Source organism: Tasmannia lanceolata, unplaced genomic scaffold (assembly GCF_043159265.1).
Source record: "Tasmannia lanceolata isolate RefF3 unplaced genomic scaffold, GAP_Taslan_0.1 ptg000007l, whole genome shotgun sequence".
NCBI classification, from domain to species: domain Eukaryota; kingdom Viridiplantae; phylum Streptophyta; class Magnoliopsida; order Canellales; family Winteraceae; genus Tasmannia; species Tasmannia lanceolata.
The window spans coordinates 8,000,001-8,025,618 of NW_027518684.1; the positions used below are offsets into that span (position 1 = coordinate 8,000,001).

General features: G+C 38.0%; 1 protein-coding gene across 9 annotated transcripts; it reads left to right on the forward strand.

Annotated features, from left to right (window-relative positions):
• Positions 1 to 883: 883 nt before the first annotated feature.
• Positions 884 to 25,388, forward strand: LOC143881703 (Protein kinase superfamily protein). Of its 9 annotated transcripts, none has more exons than XR_013251993.1 (18): positions 884 to 1,517; positions 2,152 to 3,845; positions 3,935 to 4,116; positions 4,235 to 4,476; positions 4,799 to 4,867; positions 4,948 to 5,016; positions 6,630 to 6,702; positions 7,271 to 7,427; positions 7,557 to 7,848; positions 8,017 to 8,131; positions 8,269 to 8,432; positions 8,830 to 8,904; positions 9,046 to 9,449; positions 9,887 to 9,952; positions 10,884 to 10,939; positions 11,094 to 11,142; positions 17,870 to 18,033; positions 18,212 to 18,558. XR_013251993.1 is itself a non-coding variant. In XM_077384954.1 (13 exons), exons 1-13 carry the CDS (start codon positions 1,125 to 1,127, stop codon positions 9,232 to 9,234), a joined length of 3,714 nt encoding a protein of 1,237 aa, XP_077241069.1. In that variant the 5' UTR covers positions 884 to 1,124; the 3' UTR covers positions 9,235 to 9,532. The 9 variants fall into 9 exon arrangements, 1 of the variants encoding a protein (XP_077241069.1); XR_013251994.1 differs by having other exon boundaries at positions 17,958 to 18,033; XR_013251997.1 differs by lacking the exon at positions 17,870 to 18,033 and having other exon boundaries at positions 7,557 to 7,632; positions 7,720 to 7,848.
• Positions 25,389 to 25,618: the final 230 nt, after the last annotated feature.

Below are 25,618 nucleotides of genomic sequence, written 5' to 3' on the forward strand. Positions count from 1 at the left end.
ATATATATATATATATAGAGAGAGAGAGAGAGAGAGAGAGAGAGAGAGAGAGAGAGAGAGGGACAGCAAAAAAGATGCCAAAAGCCCACTGATACTGAATGAAGAAGCCAGGGCCATCTCACCGAGGCCCCTCCCAGAAATCTGTCTTGTCTCCGGTAGCTCCGGCAGAAAAGATCCTTCTTTTGAAGAAGCCTCAGTTCCGATCTCGAAGAGCTGAGATGGTTCGACAACCTCTTCTTGTGTTGTGGTGGGACCGCTCTTATTTGTTCGAGAGGAAACCTTTCTGGCCAGGGCGATATGGGCAGTTCTAGGAGGAGAACAGAGAGGTGCCACAAGTTGGTAGCGGAAGGCGAGGTGTGTTGGCGTCCTACAGAGACCAATGCCGATGGAAATAGACATGGTTGAGGGGAGTTGGATGTAGGCTCGGCCGAGCTAAAACCAAGCATCCATCCTAAAAATGTTCAGGATACCCCAATTCCCAACCCCGTGTTTGATAACTAGCACTCCTCATTTTGTTAGACAAATTATATGATGTATGGCGGTATATATAATGGGCGATGATTTTTTCACCCCAATGTAGGATGATGCGCCCCACATTGTAAGGTGAATTGTGGGCAACATTAACGCTCTTTGACGTCAAATCACGTTAAACAAGGGGCGCATCATCCTAAAGGGGTGAAAAAATCATCACCCTATATTTTTCAAAAGTACTATACTGGCCACACCATGGCACTTAAAACGGATGTCAAATGTTAGTACAGTTCCCACAAAGTTATCAGAATCCAATAACCAAGCAAAAGACAAGATGATTTCATGCAGTTATAAAACATGGTGGTGTCAATATCAGTATATATTTTAAAATATAAGCAGACAAGTAGTCTTCTAATTGCACCGACTCGAGTACCAGAGTTTCTTTCAGACTCCCGCGGATTACAAAACTTGGAAAGAAAACCCAACTAATTTTGCTTCAAGTTGAATCGTGAAAACTCAAAAAGGGCAAAAACCCTACCCGGTGTAGGGTACGCAGGATAACAATCACTGTCAGGGGAAAGATATCTTCGTTCTGTTCTTTCCCTCTTTCACAAACCCTAACCCTAACCCTAACCTCCTCTTCCTTCTATCCCATGTCTTCAACGATCCGTTCGACGGCCATGGCTACCGACGAACTAGCCTCCGGCAGGAAGCACGGTAGGTCTCCCGACCACGGCGCAGACGAGGGATCAAAACGTCGGAAGCATCACCACAAGCACCATCGCCATCACAAAAGCCACGGCCATCGCCACCATAGAAAGCGCGATCAGGAAAAGCAAGAGGGAGACAGAGATCTCCCTTTCACTGTCATCGAATCTCGTCCTGAAGATGATAAAGAGGAAGGAGAGATTCTCGAAGAAGAAGAAGAAGAAGAAGAAGCACGAGATTACACATCGAAGAAGAAAGCAGATTCTGATGTTGAATCCGGTGAGATAAAGCCCGATGAAACTGCCGACGATATCTTGTATCTGAAATCCGATCGATCGGTACGTACAATTCCATTTTAATCTGTTCTGAATTTCAGTTCAATTTCAATGTTTCTAGTTAGGGCATTGTTCGGGTTTTGTGACACCTATTCAATTACACGACAATTCTCAATCCTAGGGTTTGTTCTTGCCACATTCGTCATTTGTTAGCCTAGGGCCGACAAGATCTCGTATCTAAAATCCGATTGATCGGTGCGTTCAATTCCATTCTAATCTGTTTTAAATTTCAGTTCAATTTTAGGGGCATTGTTCGGGTCCTTGCTTAGGTTTTGCGGCACCTATTCAATTACACAACAACTCTCTAACCTAGGGTTTTCTTTTCACAAACCTAGGGTTTTCATATCTGAAATCTGATCAATCGGTGTGTTCAATTCCATTCTAATCTGTTCTAAATTTTAGTTCATTTTCAATGTTTCTAGTTAGGGCATTGTTCGGGTTTTGTGGCACCTATTCAATTATCATGATGACTGCATGCATCATTTTGTTTCTTTCATTTACTTTCTGAAGCAAGAATTTTTTTTTGGTTCAAAAGAAGAAAAATCTTCTGATGTAAGACTCTCCAGCACTTATTGTCACTGAATGCTCACATCAATTGTAGCACTGCTTATATGATCTTGTGGTTTGTTCATTCCAGACTGTACATGGAGAAGGAGAAGATACTTTTTCACATAAAGGTCCGGAAGAGCTCAATGTCAATCTTCCTCAGGATGATGGTGTAGATGAAAATAATCTGACCTCATATATATCCACGGAGAGCAGAAATGATATCACACTCAATTTATCCATAGATGCAAGGAATGGAACAGCGAAGGATAGTAAATTGAAGCCTCCTATTGATTTCATGGTGAAACAATTGGTATCACCCCCGCAACATCAAAGCTCAAATGATTACTATGGGGATGTTGTGGATTTGGGAGGAGAGATTGGTAATGGTTTGAGGACTGAAACTTTTGCATCTGGTGCGGAGGAGTATGCTGTGGGAAAAAGCGATGCATTGAGTGTTGAATTTAAATCTTGTAGATCTCGGCAGGAAGTGCAGATGACCCTGGACAATGACATCGGCAGACATCACAGTGAGTCTGCCGCTTTTGATACTAAACTTGGTGGCATCAATGGTGACATTGGTAGTAAATCATCTAAAGGGGATCGGAGGCACACTAGATCCAAGTCCCCTCTAGAAGGTGCCGGGGAGGAAAAGAATCACAGGGATGTTGAGTCGAGTTATTTGAAAAGGCACACAAGGTCAATATCTCCAGTTGCTACAGAACGTTTGAACTCTTCGAAGCACAGGAAAAGAGATGACCGTGTTAGGGCAGTTGATCACTCTAGGGATGTTGAAAGAGGCTCAGAGAGAGACGCATTGATGAAACATGCAGAGTCGATAGATGCTAACAGACACAGTTCGGAAAATAAAAAGAGATCTGTTTCACCTCAAAATTTACGTGACAAATACAAAAATGCACGCCACTCTCCATCTTATGAAAAACATCATGACGAGGTCCGTAATCGGAATCGGTCAAGGTCCCGTGATCGTGCAAGAGAGATGATATCTTTGGCCAGAAGTGATGCACTAGAGAGGGACTTCCAGCAAACAGTGCATTCTCAAGAACATGGTGCAAAATTTTACATGGATAATAGTGTTTGTACGAAACCGTCTGATTTCATAGAGAACAATAAAAATGGTTCTGATCTTGAAAGGGTTGTTAGATATGATAGGGGGGACCGGCATGACAATAGAGATAAGGTAAAGGAAGCCGATGTGGATAGGGCGATACGTCGGGAGAGAGAACGGAGTGGTAGTTATAGCCGACACGGTGAGCGCGAAAACAGGCATAGCAGTTTGGACAGGGATAGAGAAAGGGATAAGGCTAAGGAGATGCGCAATGAACGAGCCCGGAGTAGTAGTTATAGTCGACACGGTGGGCGAGATGACCAGCACAGCAGTTGGGAGAGGGAGAGGGATCGAGATAGGGAGAATGGAAGGGATAGAAATAGGGAGTTGAGGTATAGGGAAAGGAATAGCGACAGGGGTAGAGACAGGGAAATGGATAGTGACAGGGGTAGAGATAGGGAAAGGGATAGCGACAGGGGTAGAGATAGGGAAAGGGTTAAGGATAGAGAAAAGGAGATGTATAGGGATAGGATTAGCAGGCATAAAAAATATGATGGTGTAGAAGATAGACATGGTAGTCGAGATAGGTATAACGACTCCAGGTATCCGAGGCATGATGAAATGGAACATCGCAGGGACAAAACAATATCAAAACAATCAGCAAAAGGTGGATTTACAAAACATGATATGGAAGAAAGGAAAGAGAAGTCAATAAGGTAGCTCTTCAGGTTATCCTAGATTGAACTGCGTAATTGGAGGAAGTATCTTACCTTTATTTTTGTTTTGTTTGTGTGTTCTTTTCCAGGGAGGAAGACGAGCAAGAAAACTTTCAAGAGCGAATTGCATTGAAACTTGCAGAACAGGAAGAGGAAGATATTGAAAAAATTAAGGAGGAGAGCAGAAAGCGAAGACAAGCTATCCTAGAAAAATATAAACAGCAGCAATCACAGCTCCAGGTTGAAGCTCCATCTGATGCTACTCGGAAAGGTAACCTTCATTGCCATTATGCTCATTGTAGGTTGGATGCTGAAATTTGGAACATGTTGTCTCTTACATTATGTGACTATGCTTTTCTTTGTGGCTTCCATTCATCTTTATTGCGCAGAAGAGAGGCCATTTGTGGTTGATGCAGGGAAACAGACCTCTCCTCCCATAGCTGTTGTTAATGCTGTAAGTCTGGTGTCTCTGAAAGGACTCGAGAATAGGCATGGCAAGAATAGGCACGATTCTACAGATGTTTATGTTGCTGATTCATCATTCTCTCTGGGGAAATCACCTCCTCAAAATGGAACTGCAGCTATCGAAAAGAACCCTGGTGCTGGGGGACTTGGGGACGGCACTCCAAAGGTTGCAAATTATCTTTCAAATCTTGGATCTTTTTATATTTTATCGCCTGCAATCACTACTGAAAGTACAGTGTATATGTATATGCATTGGACTCAAAATGTTTATACTGTATATAACTGAATGTATCCATGAATTGAGATTGACCAAAAATCATGGGGTTTCAATCGTAGAAATTACACTAGATGTTTGCTGAGCATGTTTCAGATGAGTTGCAAGCAATTGATCCCACTAATTGTCTTTACCTAATTCATTCTTAAATTTTTGTGTCTGATTATAATATGTTAAGATAATATGAATATTCATTCATGATCAATTTGTGCAGAGTGAGAGATCAGCGGATATGTTCTGTGATGACATATTTGGAGAATCTCCTGCTGGAGTTCGTAAATCGGTAAATGCAATGTTTATACATTCTTTTCTGAAACTGATTATAATATAATATGAGTATTCATTCGTAGTCAATTTGTGCAGAGTGAGAGATCAGCGGATATGTTCTGTGATGACATATTTGGAGAATCACCAGCAGGAGTTCGTAAATCGGTAAATGCAATGATTATGCATCCTTTTCTGCAATGTTTATACAATTATACATCCTTTTTACCATATTTACTGTTTGAGAAAATTCGATTCTTTCAATTGGTAGGTCGAACATGAACGTCTCACATACAAAAAATTCAAAACTTACATGTCTAAGGCTCGCCCTTACCTTTTTTTTTTTTTGAAAGGTTCGCCCTTACTGTTGATCCTAGAAATAAGCTATAAAAAAAGAAGAAGCTACTTGCAAAAACTTTAGGTCATTTTGATTGAAGTTGGTTATTATATAAACTGAGATTGTTTTGTTTCGTTCCACATGCCCGACATGACACCGAAATTGACCGATGTTGACTGAAAATGTCTAACAATGTCACTTTCCTTTGACTTTGCATCGATCATGATTGATTTTGACATATATCGGCATTTAATTCGGCCGACAATTGAAGCCATGAATCTAAGTATCTAAAGTTTTCTCAAATGGGAAAAACTCATATGATGATATATTTTACCATACAAGTTACATATTCTTGTTACATTTAGATCCATCATCGTTAAAATTAATAATACGAAAACATTCTATTTATGATGATATATTTTACCATACAAGTTACATATTCTTGTTTCATTTAGATCAATCATTGTCAAAATTAATAATACGAAAACATTTTATTTATGTATATAATCTTTACTCTTACTAAAATTGGTATATTATTGTATGCTTATAAATGTTGCTAAAACTGGTATAGTATAAATATTGGGTTCAATGCTGTATAATGGGACATTCACATTAGATATGATAAATAAATAAAGAGAGAGAGAGAGAGAGAGAGAGAGAGAGAGAGAGAGAGAGAGAGAGAGAGAGAGAGAGAGAGAGATTCTTGTGCTACATATGTGTTTCCAATTTCCAGCACTTGTACTTCCCAGTTTTGGCCTCTAAGGTTTTAGTTTTTAGCTTGCTGTCTGATGGTTGGGGAATGATGGTGGGGCATATAATTTTAATTATTTCTGCAACTAAATTCAACTATACACTCTACTGTTGTCAAATGAAATGGTTGATTTACTTTTCTGTTTCTTTGTGTTCTTATCATGTGTTGCATGACGATTTCGGAATTGATCTTTTTTGCACCATACAAAATATATTTATTATTATTATTATTATTATTATTTATTTTTTTTTTTTTTGAGAGAGAGAGAGATTCTTGTGCTACATATGTGTTTCCAATTTCCAGCACTTGTAGTTCCCAGTTTTGGCCTCTAAGGTTTTAGTTTTTAGCTTGCTGTCTGATGCTTGGGGAGTGATGGTGGGGCATATAATTTTAATTATTTCCGCAACTAAATTCAACTATACACTCTACTGTTGTCAAATGAAATGGTTGATTTACCTTTCTGTTTCTTTGTGTTCTTATCATGTGTTGCATGACGATTTTGGAATTGATCTTTTTTGCACCATACAAAATATATTTATTATTTTTTGGTCATATTCCTTTATATATGTAACAGAATGAGACGATTTAATTATTGGTTATTGAGATAGAAAGATGATAGTTACCTGAAGTATGTTGTCATTGATTTTCCTTCTACTACACCTCTTAATGCTCATTGCCCGGCTTTTTTTCCAGAGGAAAGGGGATGGTTTACAAGTCGATAGAAACGGTCTTCACGATAATTGGGATGATGCAGAGGGATACTACAGTAAGTCATTGATTATTTTATCGATCCACCATTTCAATACTCACATTGTCAATCGTCGACTTGGGGCTTGCCCGAGTCAACTCCCTTTTACCTTGGCCGAGTTCTTGTCCAAGTCTGCATCCCAATTCAATCAAAACTTATTTGGCTCGCCCAAGCTATGCCTGCGTCAATCATTGACTCAACAGAGTCAACATGTACTCAGTTGAGTCAACTAAAATTTGCGTTGGCTATGTTGTGGCCCGCATTCGTGTTTGATACTCTGGATTGATCAGATCCTCATTTTTCTCTCGTCTTTTGGATGAGGGAAATTGTTAAAGGCCTTCTCATTAGATTTTCGCATTACCCTCATGCACATATTTGCATCAGAGTTTGTGCTTTATCATCTCATATATCTCTTCCCCACATTCACGTTTTGAAACTCTGGATTGGTCAGATCCTCACTTTTCTCTTTTGTTTTTTTTTGGATGAGGGAAAGTGTTAAAGGCCTTGCCCTTAGATTTTTTCATTACCATCCACATATTTGCATCATTGTTTGTGCTTTATCATCTCATATATTTCTTCCTATCAGGTTACCGATTTGGGGAAGTGCTTGATGGACGATACGAAGTTATTGCAGCTCATGGAAAAGGTGTTTTTTCAACTGTTGTTCGTGCAAAGGATCTTAAGGCTGGGAAAGCTGATCCTGAAGAAGTAGCCATAAAAATCATACGCAATAATGAGACCATGTAGGTGAATCGTATTTGATATCTACCTTTCGAGACACCTTTTTATATTTCTTGGCATTTTTTTTTTTTTTGGATTTTACTGTTTCCGGTCATTTGAATATTTTTGTTGGATGTACTTCCATACCAAAGGTACAAGGCAGGTTTGGAAGAGCTGATCATATTGAAGAAGCTTGCGGGTGCAGATCCTGAAGACAAACGCCACTGTGTTAGGTTTCTCTCAAGTTTCAAGTACCGGAATCATCTTTGCTTAGTTTTTGAATCTCTTCATATGAATCTTCGCGAGGTACTGAAGAAGTTTGGTCGTAATATTGGTCTTAAACTGACTGCTGTGAGGGCATATGCGAAGCAACTGTTTATCGCGTTGAAACATCTTAGAAACTGCGGAGTCTTACACTGTGACATAAAGCCAGACAATATGCTGGTATGCATTCGTTATATTATTCATAATTAAGATGGTCAACTGCCATCATTTTTCAGCTTGATATACTCAAGTCTGCTACTTTGTTGTTTGCCATATCCTTTATAAAATTTTAAGGCTTTTGAAGGAATATATATTAATTTCTCACTGTGTCTTCATTGCTTCCTGTAGGTAAATGAGGCAAAAAATGTGCTAAAGCTTTGTGATTTTGGTAATGCGATGTTTGCCGGTAAAAATGAGATCACTCCATACCTAGTTAGCCGCTTTTATCGTGCGCCTGAAATAAGTAAGGCTTCTGACCATCCTCTTCCTATGGTATTTAATTTAATTTAATTGGTTGATGTTCATTGCTTGAAATGTCAGAGGATGCGATTATCTATTAAGTTGACTATGCATGTAGTAAGTCAGGTTATTGTGCTGCAGTTCTTGGCTTGGCATATGATCACCCTATGGATATTTGGTCAATTGGTTGCTGTTTGTATGAACTTTATTCAGGGAAGGTCCTTTTCCCAGGCCCTTCAAACAATGACATGCTCAGGCTCCACATGGAGTTAAAGGGCTCCTTTCCAAAGAAGATGCTCCGGAAGGTGAGGCTAATTTGTTTTAGTTAATAAAAGAGAGAATTTCTTGTTCCTTGATCTGAGCTTCCTTGATCTGAACTTATTATGGATAGAAGGGATTTAAGGTCTTGCATTTCAACGTTGGTTCATTTTCCTTGCTCTGTTTTTAATTGCTTAGGAAACTGGGTGTAACTGGGCATACAAACTTAAGCAAGAGGCATATGTTTACAATTGGAACTGCTGTATCATAAATTCATTTCCTTGTATTGGATTTTAATGTCTTTTGCAGCCATTTTCACCTGTAATCTGGATATAACATGATCGTGCTAACGATTAAAAAAATAATAAAAAATAAATATCATGATCGTGCTATGGTAAATGTCATTATTATCGTTGCTAATAACATTTTCTCTTCTTATAACAGGGGGCATTTACTGATCAGCATTTTGATCAGGATTTGAATTTTCATGCTACAGAGGAGGACCCTGTTACAAAAAAGGTATTTACTTTCCAATCAGCTGGACCCATTTCACTTGGCGTAATGCTTAGGTTCTACTCATGGCAGAGTGTGCTTATGTGACTCTGAGACATGCAATAGATTCTGATATTGATTTGTTTGGGACTGCGGTCTATTTTGCAGACTGTAAAACGGTTGCTTCTGAATATAAAGCCGAAGGATATTGCATCACTAATTACAAGCGCCCCTGGGGAGGATCCCAAGATGTTAGCTAATTTCAAAGATCTTCTGGAAAGAGTATTTGTGCTGGATCCAGAAAAGAGGATGACAGTATCCCAAGCATTAAGTCATCCCTTCATTATGGGCAAGTGAATAAAGATGCTGATTTTATGACTTCAGAAATGCTGTTGGTCTAGATGCGTGTACATTATGGTCTTACTTTTTATTCAGCTCATCTAATCATTGGGCATTTATCTGTGTTTATTTGCACCCTGCTGGACCAAGTGCATTGGATACAGAGTTCTTGGTGTGTTGGGAGACCTTTCTACTCGGCGGTTCTTATCAGTGGAATATGTTCTGTTTCTATTGTAAGATAACTCGCCAAAGGCGTTTCATCTTTTGTAAATCATTCTTGATGGTGGCCTTTATGAATATTGATTAATTTGTTTCCTCTCAGAATTTTATTTGTTTTAGCTTTTGATCCAAAACTGCAGTGCAGGGTTTACTTGCATTATCAGTTAGTGGGAGTCTTAAATGTTTGACTTTCTTTGGGATTGAAAATATCTATTGCCTTTTGACTTTTTAAAAGATGGCTAGTGTAGAATCTGTGTCAACGTTTTTGGATATCTAATTTGTATCCCTCTTGTTGATGGGCTACTTAAACAATACAATTTGCTGTCCTATTATTTTGGATTGATATGCTCTCTTTCCATTTGATCTTTTTTTCTTTTTCTACCTTGTCCTTTCATTTATGCAACTGTTGACTGAGTGGATCCTGGGGAGTCTAATTCTGTCTTTCGTTCAGGGTTTCTGCCAGTGCTATGAGGCAATCAATTCTCTGCTTTAGATGCTAGAAGGCTGCCAATAGAAGGTACCCTGGTTTGTTTGCTGGGAAGCTTTCTGTGTTTGACTCCGTACAAACTTCATGATACATCCTAACTGGATTTTTTTTGAATGATGATAAAGGCTTTTTTTTTAATTAAAGCAAAGAGGCCCCTCGACTGAGGTGGTCAAGGATCAGACATACAACTAGAAAATTATAGTTATCTACATTTCAAGAAACTTAATGGTGTGAACTAGCTGGAATCTTATAGCGTACTACTTTGAAAGAACTGGGTTTTTCTTTCTTTTTCCGATATTACCAGAAAATAGTGAAAGTTGATGAAGAGTATTATATATCGTGCATCTTTTGATTTCTCTTAATTATTAATTGTAAATCTTTGAAATAATTCCATGCACACATGTTTATATAATCATATTTTTTTCGGTAGGTAAGCTGAATATATTTATATATGTTTTAATGAAAATAGTGAGATATTGATAAAGAGTATCTATATGCCATGCATCTTTTGATTTCCCTGAATTACAACTAAGAAAACTATTTCTGCATATCTACAGTCCAAATTTATATATATTTTTCCTCTGAATGATGGAAAATTATATTAAGAAAGAGAAAGGGGAAATCCTCGAGACCGAGATGGTCCTACGATTTCAAAAAAAAAGAAAAGAGGAATCTCCGAGACCGAGATGGTAGCTACAAAGAGAATGGATAGAGGACAAAGAAAAGTGAAATGTACATAAAACCATAAATCCTCAGGGGAGAGTGGGAGAAAATGAAAAAACTCTATCCCTTCCCTGGCTACTTCAGCTCTAGCCAATTTACCGTCCAAATTTATAAGAGTCTGTGTATCATACATCTTTTGATTTCCCTGAATTATTAATAGGCAAACTATTTCTGCATGTTTACCTTCCACATTTTTAAAAGTCTATCACATCTGATCCATTCTTTGATGGTTATGGAGGCTTTTTTCTCCGGAGATGGATGGATGCGTGGGCGTTGCGGTGAACTTTTTACTTGGTGAGTCCCCCCTCATCTTATTTTGACGCGTTAATGGTTTGTTTTATGTAAATGTGGTTGCCATTTAATTTTTGTGTTTTCTGTCAAATAGAAGGGGTAATGGCGTAATGCTATTCTTTATCTGTAATTTGACGCGTACGGGTGTGTTTAACAGGGTATTTTATCTTTTCTATGGCATAGCTGCCAACTTTACACAATTTCCTGTAAGTGCCCTATCTCCAACTTAACACAATTTCCTGTCAGTGCCCTATCTCCAACTTTATTAATCAGCTTATATGATGAATTTATGATTCTTATTTGTCCTGACAATTTTTATGCAATTATTAATCCTAATTATGTTAACAGATTCTTTTTTTCCCTTGTGGCTGCATATATTTAAGTGAACAAGTTGTGATTTTGAGTTTCATAGATCTTGATCTTTCAACTTCTTATAATTTGCCAGTGATGCATGGATTGCTAGTAGATCAGCCTTGGTCTCTGCTAAGTCTGACAATAAATTCATTCTGGTCTATACAATTGTGCTTGTCAAATAAACTTGATGCATAACTGGTGGGTGGGCTAGCTTGTGCTAGTGAATGGTTCCCTCTTTTTTATTTATTTTGTTAAATTGCATTATCCTGAGACCTGTGTTGTCTTCTTCTTTTTCTCTAGAGAGGGACGGACGGTGGGAGATAGAGGGAGTGAATATTTTTAATTTGGAAAGTATTAGAGTTGAGAAATTGTTTTTTTGGCTGAATTAGTAATTTCTAATTGGAGGGAGAGTCCTTAATTGGATTTAGCAAGTAGGTAGTTTAACTTTAGAAATTTAATCGTTTTAGAAGGGTATTTTCTGGGGTTTTCTTGGAGGACAATTTTGCAACGCACTTTCCAATTATTTTGGTTTTTTTCCATTAATTAGATATTGTAAATTGGGGTTTATTTTGGGTTTCCCTAACATTGAAACTATGATATATAAATTATAGAGTTTTGATGTACTTTTAGTAAATGTTGATGAAATTTTATTAAATAAAGGATTCAAGCCCGTGATCGAGATGGTCATGAACATAACCACTACAAACTAAAAAGAAAGGTAAAATACAATACATCAAAGATTCCAATGAATGTGACAGGGATATGCAAAAGAGCCAAACTACTGAGAGAAGCCCCAACTCAAACTCACTGATGCAAAATTTGAAATGACTCCCTGATCACGCTTAAACATGTGAGTGCGAGCCTTGGCGCAACGCTAAGGTTGCTCTATTGTGACCTGGTGGTCACGCGTTCGAGTCACGGAAACAGCGTCTCTGCAAAGCAAGGGTAAGGCTGTGTACATCTAGCCCTCCCTAGACCCCACAATGGCGGGAGCCTCGTGCACTGGGCCGCCCTTTTTTTCCCCTGATCATCCTCAAACATGTGAGGGCATCGACCACGGAATTAGCTGACTGCCAATTGGGGTTGAACACAACTTGATTGTCCTCCTGGATGCCCTGAATCTCCCCAATGATGTTTGAAAATCTCCATGGATATCCCACTCCTCTTAGCCACCTGATCGCATTCAATGAGTCTCCCTCAATGATTGTCTGATCAAGCTATGATAGATCCAGAATCTTAACACCGTGTAGAATCACTTGTATTTGTGTTTTATTTGCATCCTTAGATCCAAATGGACCCAAGAAAGCCCGGATTCTTGAATCGTCGTAATTTCTCAGAAGAACCCCAATGCCACTCTGCCCGATACTGAGCTCGAGCCATCGAAGTTCAGTTTCAATTTCCCAATAGCAGAAGACTCCCACCTTGGCCGCTAGCCACCCTTGGTGCATTTGTTCATTGGAGTTTCTTCCCAAGATCTATAGAATGAAGCCACCGAAATTCCCGTTAAGGAAGGATTCATTGCACGTTGTATCATGCAGATGCTGAGTCTATCGTTATCTGTTTCTTCATTATAGCTTTACCCATGAGCTTTGGCACTATGTTTAAGGTCATGCATTTCAGTCTGTTTTAATAACTATTCACGCGTTTTCCCTAATGTATTTTGAGTTTTATCTACTCTGATCATAATTTGATCACATGTTGTTGTGACTTAGGCATAGTGATAGTAATGCCCGAGTTCCATGTTAACTTGTATATAGCCTCGGGATGATTCTCAATTCGAAGAATTCAAGACACTGAAGGCAGTAAGACTTGATTTGTTATTATCGTGATCTAGAGTGTTCAGTAGGTGAAACCTATGAATATAGGGAGGGTTAGTCGATTCGAAAGAAACCTTACAAATCTGAAAATCATCAATGAAGGGTGGTGGTAGTGGTAGTGGTCTAATATCTTTTGAATGAGGGGAAAACTATGTAACCTCCATTATTGATGGAGGCTCCAATGAAAAATCGTTCCAAGTGAGATGGTGGAATATTACAATTTAAAGAAGGCATCCCCATTTTATGAGATGCAATAGTTACGAAAGGAAGTCAGGTACTCGTTACAGGTTTTTTTTTGAATATCAAGTGAGTTGTTACTACTCGTTACTTAGTTTTGTCTTTTGTTGGGCCCATGTACAAAGAAGTCTGTTGTAGTATAGTTCTGTTGGATGTTGGATGCATCTGAGACCCTGGCAATATGATTAGGATGAGACTCATACGGAAAGAAAAAACATTTTGCTGTTGAGGATGGAGAGGAAATAGCACTTTTGCCTATGAAGGAAGTTTTTGAACCCCAGTCTTGGAAAGATAAGGCTTCTAATATTCTCGCTTTGCAAAAATTCCTAGAAGACAATCAAGAATTGAGTATGTGTTGGGTCATAAGGATGCTGTTCATCAACATCAGTTCCCTACCTTGAGCGCCATTTTCTCAATGAATATAAATATTTGCTTCTCAAAGAAATGAAGATGTGATTTCGCTTTTATGTCGGTAAGGATGGAACATACTTATTTTTGCTGACAACCCAAGGAAGACGTGTGAATGAGCCTTACTGCAATGTTTCTGAACAGAGGTGCCTCCATATGCTACCTCAGCTTATTTGAAACATTAAAAACTTTGTAAGCGTTTACTTACAGTGATTAATTAGTCATTATAATCTGTAATGCCTGGAAATGCTGTTTTTTCGAGTGTATTTGATGTGTGACAATACCTAACTTAGTGAACATCCTACTCTCCTAATGGGATTAAGACTTTATGACAGTTTAGGGTTTACGCGGAAAACTAAGGGGCCGTTTGGATACGTGGATTTTAGAATCTGGGATTTCTTCAAAATTGTAGCTAAGAGACAAGAGAAGAAGCGGACCGGCCGTTGTTTTTGACCTCTCGCCCTTATTTCCGTCAGCAAGAGAGTAGCAGATCCTCCCATATTTCTAGGTTTTAGAAATCTCAGGATGCAGGAGAGATTTTTAAAAACTGAATTTCTCACTTAAAATCCAAGAAACGCTGTCAGGACAGCATACACTGGAAATCTGGATTCTAAAATCCACGTATCCAAGCAGCCCCTAAAAGAACACTTAACAACTAACCTATGGCTGAATTAGCGCCTAATTAATCTATGGACAGCAGCAATAATGAGACCTAAATAGCATAAATAGTTGTAAAGATCATATTTAAGCATTATCTAAGCCTTATACAAATCAGTCAAAGCGATTAAGATTCGTAAGATGAATTGATAATAGAAGGATTAGTCTGAAACTAGGCCTACGCATGCAACCAATTAAAAGAACTAAAAGATAATATGAGACCTATCAATTAGATGTAACAAAAGCATGAGAAATTAATAATAATCAATGGAGAAAAACAAAAAAAATGTTCAGCAACAGGAATTGGGTCAAAACATTTTAGATTTAGGCCGTAGGGGTATTTTGGTAATTTCTGCAAATCTGGAAATTGAAGGAAACTGTTGTCCAGATTTACGTAAGGTTTTAGGTAGATAAAAGAAAGCCCGGATTACGTTTCGGCTGAAATATTTTGGCTTCGGCACAAACTAAAACGAAATTCACATGAAGTCCTTTCGCTACAAGATTTCGCCAAAATTTTACCGAAATTCCGAAATTTCGGTTGAAATTTCATTTTTGGTCTTTTACAAAATTTTCACCGAAATTTATGAAATTTCTATGGAAATATCCGAAATTTCAACCGAAATTGCCCAAGTTTCAACCGAAATCGCTGAAATTTACACTGAAATTTTAGACATTTCGGTCAAAATAAAATAAAAAAACGAAATCATAATTATATTTTTACATGATTTCGGCTGAAATTTCAGCTCGAAACCGAAACGTTTCGGACACCGAAATCAAAATTTAAAACCTTGGGTTGAGGCTCTGATTTGATGGTAGGTTTAGGCTATGGATCTTTAAAAAGGGTTTCTAGGCTTGAAAAGGGTAAAACTTGTAATAGGGTTCAAAAAGGTTTGAAAGTTGAGATTCTTTTGAGTTTTAGGTGAGGTTTAATCACTAAAACAATCCTTCAAAATCTCAAAAAAGGTCTTGAAGAACAAGGGAGATCTATTGATTTTTTATTTTTCTAGTTTTAGGGTTCAAGAACAAAGAAATAGAAAATCTGATTTACTAACCTTGTTTGTGCTGATTTGATTGAAGAAATAGAAGAGAATAGATGAGAGGAGAGGAGAGAAAATGGTTCCAAACCACAAAAAGAAAGCCCATATTTCTGGCTTCAAGCAAAACGTCAATTTTATTCAATATTCAGAAAGTCCCTTACATTACTTTCATAAGATGTATTTATAAAAAAAGAAACCCTAGAAGATAACTTAAAACCTAAGCAACTAATGTCAAATTATCAACCATTCATCTAATCCAAAGTAAACTAAATAAAGTTAAAACTTACTTAAAATAGTAATTCAGTAATAGACCTATACCACTTCCAAAAAACACTTATAACTTACTCAAATCACATCCAAATCATGTGATCTTGGGCTCATTAGTAGGTAATTGAAAATCCTTTCTAATAATACCAAAAACACGCCAAACGGATGAGATTTGATGCCTAAAAGGTAGGCTACAAATAAAATGACGAAAATAGAAAATAAATAATTAAAATACACCCATGTATGTGGCCCATGGTAGAGTCTCCACCATCAGTCTCGTCCACTCCTGCGCTTGTAACAAGGTTTTAAATTTCGGTTTCGAGGTATATTTCAGTCCTCACCGAAACCAAAATTTCAGCCGCAATCCCAAAATTCGGTCAAGGGCCTCGAAATGTCATTTTTTTTTGGGCAAAATTTCAGCTGAAATTACCGAATTTTTTTTCGGTAATTTCAGCTAAAATTTGGTAATGTATTAAAAAATTAATATTTTTTTCCGAAATTTCCTGAATTTCGACCGAAATTTGGTACATTTTGCCGATTTCGGATTTCAGATGTTTCGGTTTGATTTCGGCCGAAATTTAAAACCTTGGCTTGTAAACCTTGAATCCACAGCCATTGTTGATGTCTCCATTTCTCCCAAGCTTGGAAAAATCCACCTCCGGTGAATTAAACCGCTCATACTGTTCTAACAAATCTGGATCAAGCTCATAAAGCTCGTTAACTGTAATTCAAGAATCGTCGCTATCTGGTCGTCCTCGCCATCTGACTAAGAACTTCCTAATTCCTTCAGTGTGATTGAAAACATTCTTCTCATCCAAGATGTCTTCTACTATTTCTTTTCTTTTGTCAAATTTGAGTAATGGTGGGATAGAAGAAGGTAGTACTGGGATTGGTGGAGATTGGCCATATTTTGGGTTATCAAATGCAGAAAAGGGTTCATGATATGGTGAAAGGTCTTCAACATTGAAAGTATTACTAATTCCCTTGTCAGGTGGTAAATCTAAAACATAGGCATTAGAACTAATCTTTTTAATTATTTGAAAAGGTCATGCGCCACGAGCATGTAGTTTGGAAACTACACATTTACCATGACGCTCAGGCCTAATTCTTACCATTACTACATCGGAAAAGTTAACAAATGTGGATGGGCTTATATGGACTAGGGCACCCTCCCCGTAAAGGCTAGCGTTTTAAGGTTGAGTTCTACCTGGGTCCCAACAATTGTACACCTGTACCTTCTTAATCTCGACTGCCTCATCAATATGCAATTTTGGGTATGGTGGGTTCTATAATTTAGTGCTCATATTCCTCCAGTGATAATTGTGAATGTAGGTTTGTCGTGGCCATGGGAGTCCACTTTCGTAGTATATGTCAGTGGCTGTTCTTGTTTCTTAGGACTTGGGGAGAAAAAATTATTGGCATTTGTTCTTCCTGAGGAATATGGTGTGAATTAGATATAATTTTATAAATCTGAAAAATAAAGTTATGAACTTGATAAAAACATCATGAAATTTTGAAAATAAAAACTTCATGAAATTCTTTCAAAATTTCATGACCATGTGATTATTTTGTAATATAAAGTTTATATATGTATTATTAGTTCTGTTTTTAGAATATTGTGGTACTTCGACAACTTTTTTTTGTTTTATGAAAATATTGAAAAAATATATCAAGTTTTTGAAATTTTCTGCATCTTTTGTCACTATGCTGACGAGTATGATGGTCAATTATTTTGAGTATCATCTTCTTAGGGGCTTTGTGGGGATCTATGCAGTTAATTGAATAACTTGACTGGTATTCAATGCTGAATGTTGAAATTGTTGTACTCATTCAGTTGATCAGATCATCAGAGTATTCACATTGGGTTGGGAGGCAATTACAATTATATCTCTTTTAAATTTGAAAGGCTGCACTAGCTCTAGCGAAATATAAATCATAAATAAATTGTTTTGTTCATCTTTATTGTTTGCTTAAGCTGATGTTTGATATCAAAACATTGGAAGCTTTTCAAAGAGGTATGAAATTTCTGTCTTATTAGCTTATCAAAAATTTCTGTCTATACTCAATGAATGAAACAGTATTTGTTGTTTATAGATGTTGTTTTCTTGTGGCTTGTTTGATTGTATGCATGATATGAGGAACTTTGTTGATAATAGAATAACGGCACATTTTCACCACTATGTAAATGTCCCGAGTCTTGGAGAATTTGGTTGATGTGAGTAATTTCGGCTGTGACTGCTGCAGTATCACCTTCAACTATGCATTTTTCTTGTAATATACGGTATGGTAGGCTTACCATATTTTGATTCGTAATGGGGCGGTGAGTAAGCCTCTTACCATACCTTGAGGTCTATTATCAAATTATATATTTTCATGTCTATTATTAACCCAGCCAGCTTATGTCCATGTTCTTTAGATATACCATGCCATAATCCCGGTCGAATGTCTAACTTGTGTTCCTGTTAGTTAAATAGCTTCACTGGTACAAATTACTGCAGGGGTCCTTTGAAATTTGGGCAAACAATTAGAATTGGGAAGGACGTACATGATATATCTTGAATTGTGGTGGTGGAAGTTTGCTGAGATACAATAAATTATGTGTGAAAATTATGTGAGATATGATAAAGTTCCCAGCTGTAATCTTGGCTCTGTGTATGTATTGATTAATTGATTGTCAATTCTTGGCCGTGTGGTCAGTAGGCCTATCAATGGAATAAGATAATTGGATAGATCCTAGGATCAAATTGTATTTTTTATTTTATTTTATTTTATTTTTGTGGGTGAGTGGGGGGATATTGACAAAATTTTGGATAGGCAGAATTCGATAGGATGCCAAATTTCCTTGGATTGAATGAGATCGTAACACACATGCTACCAATATTTTAATAATTGCACAAACTCAGCTTGTCTTTTCTTTTGTAATTTGTTTTGGAGAGTATTTTGGGAACTGTAATAACCCTTTGACAGCTGTTTTAATAATAAAAGATAAAATGAGTTAGTGCAGTTATCAAAACATAGTATTGCTAATATCAGTAGCCTATATACATACTTACATACACATCTATGATCTATCACAGCAATACATCTCTACTCCGAACTTGTGCTTTAGTGCTCGCGCTTAGAAATCAAGATGGGTAAACAAACAGAAAATATCCTAATACACTATTTATGCTTTATCTTTAAGTGTTCGAAGCCGGTAAAAGTCAATCTTATTGTTGAAAAGAATCCCATTTATCTTGTTATTATTTTTGTTGTCATAATCGTTTAGTATTTTAGCCATTATTAGTATAATCTTGTTTTAATTCAACTTGCAAAAGCCTTTATGTTCCCATGGGTAGTTACTTTCTCATGGTGATTCTAAACGATAAGGGTTATTAGATTATACTTGAATTGAAACATTGCTTAGGCTGACATATATAATCTTGTAGGAAGACGGTGTGCATTGTGCCTTGTCCGTTTGCAACATCCATTTTCCATTATGGGGGAAATTGAATAATATAGGAAGAGAAGTGAAATAGTTAATAAATTAGAAGAAAAAAGGAGAGTAATGAAGATGGGGAAGGGTGACATAGTCATGGAGAGAGGTTTGATGTAAGTCTAACCAACAACCCAATATATTATATTTCGAGAAGTGGAAAATTCCACCAACAAGTTTAGTGAAATGAGAAAGTCCAATATACCCTATCCTTTTGAACAATAATAATAAGTGCACTTTTACACTCTCCCCGGAGTTGGAGCATAAATATCACTCATTCCTAGCTTGGTACAAATCATTTGAACCTGTTCATGACCAAGAGCTTCAGTAATCTCTCTCAAGTTGCAGCATAAACGTCACTCATTCATTTCTTGGAACAAATCGTTTGGAACTGATCATGATCAAGAGCTTCGGTAAATTTTGTATGTAGTTCATCTTTTTTATTTTTTCTGGAAAAATGACAGATGTATTCATACTTGCAAAAATGCAATAGGGACAAGTAGTCCCACTGAATATACATAGTATGAAAGACCCAGGAGTACTATCCTTTTTCCTCCTGGGATTCGACAAACATCTTTACATTTGACTTTACAAATTACAGAAGCAATAAACAAAGTTAACCAGCATTTGAGCTGCCCATGAGACTCAGGTGCTTTAAGTCCCAGCGTCTGTAGATCCTACATCATAGATTATCTTCCTCAGAGGCCCCCAAAAAAAAAAACGACCAGAAAGGCTAACTAACTCTACTGATTATCTTTCATCTGAATCCAACACGTTTCTAGGGTCTAGCTTTTGAGAGCATTGAGTTCCCTTTTACCTCTACCCGGGATCTTTCCTTCCCTTTTTTTTGAGTCCCTTTTTTCTATATTTATGAACATCTTCTTTGTTTCTTCTATATTATCTCAATATCCTATTTTCCCAAATGATCACCCAATTGAACCAACTTTTTGAACTCGTCAAACGATATTTTTTCCTCTGAATCAGATGAAATCTTCTTTCCACTTCTGAAGACTCATCCCCAGTGGAATCCGACCCCCTTGCTACTGACAAGAGCCCCCCCACAAATAGGACTTAATTTTACCCCTAATCTCCACTTCCATTGAGTCTTTTATCGTCTTAGAACCTTCATCTAACAGGGTTATCTCCTTCTCCTTTCCCCTTTCTTGTGCCTAATTGGCCATCGACCAATCCTTAGATTCCTTCCCATGCTTTTCACTGGACGAAAGGACACGCCTTCGTTCTCCTTAAGCGGCCTTTCCGAAAGTCCACCTTCAAAGGCCATTGTTTCCCGTCTTATTTTTAGAGCTTGAATTTCTTGAATTCCTTTGCAATTTCACTTCTCGATGGGGCTTCATTGTGAAGTTTTCCATGCTTTTGACCCCAATTTATTTTTTGTTGGTCCCTTCTTCTATAATACTTATTCCTTCCTTCCTCATCTTCTGAGAGTCATGCAGTCTTTGACTTCTCAAAGTCATCTATCATTTTAATTATATCTGAAACGAAGTGTTTCCTTTTTTGGCTTTTTTTTATTGATGCGCTTCTTCTCCATCGTTTTTTGTGCGACTTATACCCGACTTTCCAACCTTCTCTTGTGGGGTTCAGAACTTTGGACTTATTGAGACGTCTAGAATGAGAAAATGTGTTTTCATAGAATCTTGATTTTCGTTCATTTACATCTTTCCAGCTAGAATATCTGGCCACAGATTTTCTAGAGTCTCGATTACACAAGGTCTTTTTAAAGCCAACCCTCGCCTTTTTAGGCTAATCCTAGCCTATGGTCTTTACCTCCCTTATGATTGGGAGAAGCTTGTGACTGACGATTTGCCAGGGATCGATTGAGACCGCCACGGAATTGGAGCTCCTGAACAGGATCTACTGGGGATATGGCATTTAATGCCGGTTGCTTGATAGGCTCCATCCTTCACCTAAGAGAACTAGCTAGTGAGGTCTCAGCTACCCAAGGGTTAGGTGGAAATTTGAAATTTGAATTTTGAACCAACGGTTCCTGCCTCAATCTGTTGGAATTCCCCTCCCCCCCCCCCCCCCCCCCACCTCCCGCCCCGGAGCGAGGCCTTTCTCCGGCTCCGGAGGAAGAAGACCACTAATATTATTTCCCAATTGGCCAGATGATTGAGCGGATGTTTCCTCATTCTTTGCCTCTGGCCTGCATTTTTCTTGAACTAGGAAATATTTGTTTTCCACTTTTAAATTTACAAAAGGTGGTATCAACTTCCAGTGCTCTGTTAGGACTTTTATTGAAGCGAAAGCCACACAATAATCATGGTTGCCTGAAAGCTGGGTCACATGTCCAAAAAGCTTCCCCAAAGCTTCAACAGTTGATAATGGCCAAGCATGGGGAGGGATATTGTAGAATCTTAGGCATACCATTTTGGCTCCAGAATGTGTCTCTGGGTTCCAAGAGAATAGGGAGGAAATATTGGGCCCCAGGGCTCCACCCCCTCTACATAGGATCCTCAGTGCTTGTTGCTCAGAATCAAATCTAAATAGCACCTCCTGATTATTAATGACCAGTGGTTTTGGTAGTATTGGTAGGTGCCATTCTTTAATAGCCCACTGCCAAATTTCTTCAAGGTCCCGGGAATCGGTTTTCATACTCCCAATCAATCATTTTTTGAGGTCCTTTTTACTGTCTTCCACTACTTTACCCGCCACTTCAATTTCTGGGAAGTTCCCCAGAATTTCCATGCCGGTCGGAATAGAGGTCTCTCCCTTTTTCATTCTCGGTCCATCTCTTTCTCCCTTTTCCGTCTCCTTTTCTTTGTCTATAGAGCACCTGCGGCATCTGGTACGTGATCCAAAATTGTAATACCCACAGGATACACGGGTCCAGTTGACAGGGTGATCCTCAGGTGTCGCTGGGTTTCAAAATTGTAGTTCATCTTTAGACTTCACATATGGAGTTAATATCTGTTTTTGGGTACCTTGTTTGCGAATAAAATGACAATATACTTCGATAGGCTTTATTCTTTTATTAAACATTAAATGATTCTCTATGTGAGTAGGAGCTTGATTGTCACAAATCATTTTCATTAAATCCCATATCTTGCATTAGTCTCTTCAACCAAGTTAACTTACATGTAGTGTGAGGCATTTCTTGATACTGTGCCTCTGCACTGGTCTTGGCAACACCATCCTATTTTTTGCTGTTCTGTCACAAAATTTCCTCCAAAAAAGGTACAATCGCTAATGGTTGATTGTGTTTCAGAAGGAGACCTTGCCTACGGTGTTAGCATATAGGCGCTAGCGGCCCTTTTAGATCAATATGAGACATCTTTGAGAAGAGAGAGAATTTTGGGTGATGGTTACTAGGGCTTATGTAACTAGGAGTGTAAGATATTTACCATGTGGCACAATCAAACGGTACAGATGAAGGCTTACAAGCTATATGCAATTATTATTAATTATTAAGCTAAAACAATGGTCGTGGATAAGGTCAATTATTGGTGCAAACCCGGAGGCTCACGACTTTCTACAGGAACTTTTAGGAGCTCGTGGAAACCAATTTCATATTCGCGTAATCGTATCCAAATCCAAAATAAATGAGCAAATAATAAAAGATGGTTAATGGCCACTTAAAGATTCAACTGTAAGTTTTAAAGAGAACTCATGAATGGGAAAATAACCTACACTAAGCTTGCAAGCATATAATGGCATAAATAACATTAAAAGAAGAGATTATTTAACTTTATTATCTGTTAAGCTGCTGTCCACAAAGAAAGTTAACTATCTAAGGCGCAAATATTATTAGGAAAATGATAAAAGGCTTAAACTAGGCTAGGGTAACTAACCTGGGATGTCTAGAAAGGGTTCTAGAGGCTGAAATATGGAAAAATAATACCCGAAAATCACAACAGTCCTTCCACTTAAAGATTTCGCCAGCAAAGAATCAAAGAGGGTGGTGGAAAAGCTCGTTGTAGCGTTCCAAAGTACTGTACAGCAGCCCTCGTCATTTAAGACTTGAAATTAGGGTTGAAAAGGAGAATAAGAGAGGTAGAAGAAGAGAAAAAGGGAAAAATAAAGAAGGGAGATGGGAAACCAAGAAAAGGGATGAAGGGAGGCCAAGAAAGAGAAAGACTAAGAGAAATAGGGAAGGGGGAGAAGAAACACAGAAATTTGGGAAATAAGGTAGATTGTGAGAAGATTGAATGGAGAGAGAGAGAGAGAGAGAGAGAGAGAGAGAGAGGAGTAGGCGTGGGGAAGGAGAGGGGAAATAATGGGAAAAAATGAGATCAAGGAGATGGGGAGGGAGGAGGGAAACTCACCTTCAACTGTGAGCTTGGAGAGAGAGAGAGAGAGACAGAGAGAGAGAGAGAGAGAGAGGTCGTCGGCTCTTTTTTTTGTTCTTCACAATTAATTTTCAAAACTAGGGCTTCTCTCATCTTAGTTCTTATTTATATGCTTTTTTGTAGACCCTCATTTGCTAGCTCTTATCTTCCAATTGAAAGGACTGCTATGCCCCTAAAACAAAAGAAAACAAAATAACATGTAAGGGCATAATAGGAAAAAGTCGCTAAACAAAATAAATAAAAGATGAGTGGGGTGTGCAATGGTGGGCCCTAGATTATGTGGACATCCCCCACATCTAGGCATACCATATAAACATAAATAAGCCAACATTCCTCAATAAAAATAAAATGTGCAATAATGAAAAAAGAATAATCCAACTGCTCCGATCACATCAATTATGCTTGCGTAGTAGAATATAGTTTTTAGGTTTGACACAAGGGGAATTTAGTATTGTGAGGGGATGTGAGGAGAAAAGGCAGAGACAAATGGATTTGGCCGTGATTATTAACTTCTTTGTGTAATTGCTTGAAAGTGTTGAGAATATTTGGTCGTGCTTTGAAACTATTCTCTAAATGGTTCCAACGGATCGACAAAGTCAGGCAGAGTGGGAATCGTGGCAGCTACGCATTGTTGCTTTGTGAAATTCAACTAAAAATCTGTTTGGGCACAAGCTCTTTGAAGCGATAATTGCAGAATTGCTCTGGAGAATGGTTGCCAAACATGACCTTAGGGATTGAAGGGGACCATGCCAAGTGGCTCTGTCTCCTTTCAGGGTTAGGGATCTTACTGTCCTAAAAGCTATCTAGGGTGATCTAATCTGGGAATTTTGGTATTTAGGTTGGGGAACATTTGACATTTTGGCGGATTATGCTTGATCAAGGGAGGTGTAATAGCTTACACAAGATCATGGGTAGATAGACTGAGCAATTGATTATAGTTGTATGTAATTATCTGTTCGTTGAATGAGGCCGCGATCTGACATGTATCTTCTTTGACTATCAAGGCATTGGCCAATACTTAGTTGCCCTCATAGTTGGATTGGCTTCTAGTCTCGAGTCTCACCTTAATATCAGAGTGATTAGTTTCACGGCTGTATTAAAATGTTTCCTTGTTTAAATCCTTCCAAAATTTGGATGGAAGGCTATTCCACTCAATACAATTTGATGGCTTAAGGAGGAGGCATTCCCTCTTTGGGAATTTAGTTGAGAGATGGATCTTTTGCTGGCTATGGAGTGCATTTTTCATGTAAGTCATCGCAAGTATATACACAAGTTGACATGGTTTCGAAACTATGGCTTTTCTTGCTCTGAGTTGTTAATTTGGCAGGAGATGTCTCAATTATAATTGGGAACATTGCAGATCTCTATGTGTTCACGAAGAAGCTAAGGTTTGCTAGTTCACGAAGAAGCTCAGGTTTGCTAGTTCACGAAGAAGCTCATTATTGCAAGTCGTTTTAGCTAACCGAGGGGTTCACAGGTACTCAGAAGAAGGTAATCTTTGCAAGTCCTTTTAGCTAACATTGGGTTCACAAATGCTAATACCCGTGGTCTTTTCATAGTGAGACAAGTACTGGTGTGCAGTGTGCACAGCACAATAGTTGTTGCCTTCAAATTTTTGACACTTCACTTTCTGATTCAGCAATGTTGTAACTGGGTGTATACCAGTCAAAATCAGTGCATCAATTCTAGGTTAAAAGGATTTGAAATAATTTAGAAGGTTTCAATAATTTTTTATCATAATATTTGCTTCCATGTGCCATGATGATCCTCTTTCCATTAGGATGTCGGGAGATACTTGGTACTTGCAATTGATACTAATTGAAGATAGAGGAGCTTAAATTACTGATTTATGAAGTTAAACTGGGTTCCTTTATTACCCAAGTTCTTTGAGTTTTCTGTGCTGTCTGGATTTGAATTATGCTTGTCCTGCATGCTTGCTTTCAATTGTTTCTGCTTTTTATGCTTTGAAGCTTGCTTTACTATCGTGTTTAACCACACACAGACTCTTAAATCCTGGTTAATCGTCTGATTATTTTCACTGGTGAAATGAATATCCGGCCCCTTTTTCTTCGCTGGTGCAGTTTCTCACCCTCTCCTCAGTAATGCTCTCTGATCTCTCTTTC

Excerpts from the sequence above, each read along its gene's own strand:
- LOC143881703 (XM_077384954.1), top strand. The coding sequence starts at position 1,125 with ATGTCTTCAACGATCCGTTCGACGGCCATGGCTACCGACGAACTAGCC. Across the intron at positions 4,117-4,234 it reads ATCTGATGCTACTCGGAAAG|AAGAGAGGCCATTTGTGGTT; the intron begins GTAACCTTCATT and ends TTTATTGCGCAG. Across the intron at positions 8,905-9,045 it reads AGGACCCTGTTACAAAAAAG|ACTGTAAAACGGTTGCTTCT; the intron begins GTATTTACTTTC and ends TCTATTTTGCAG.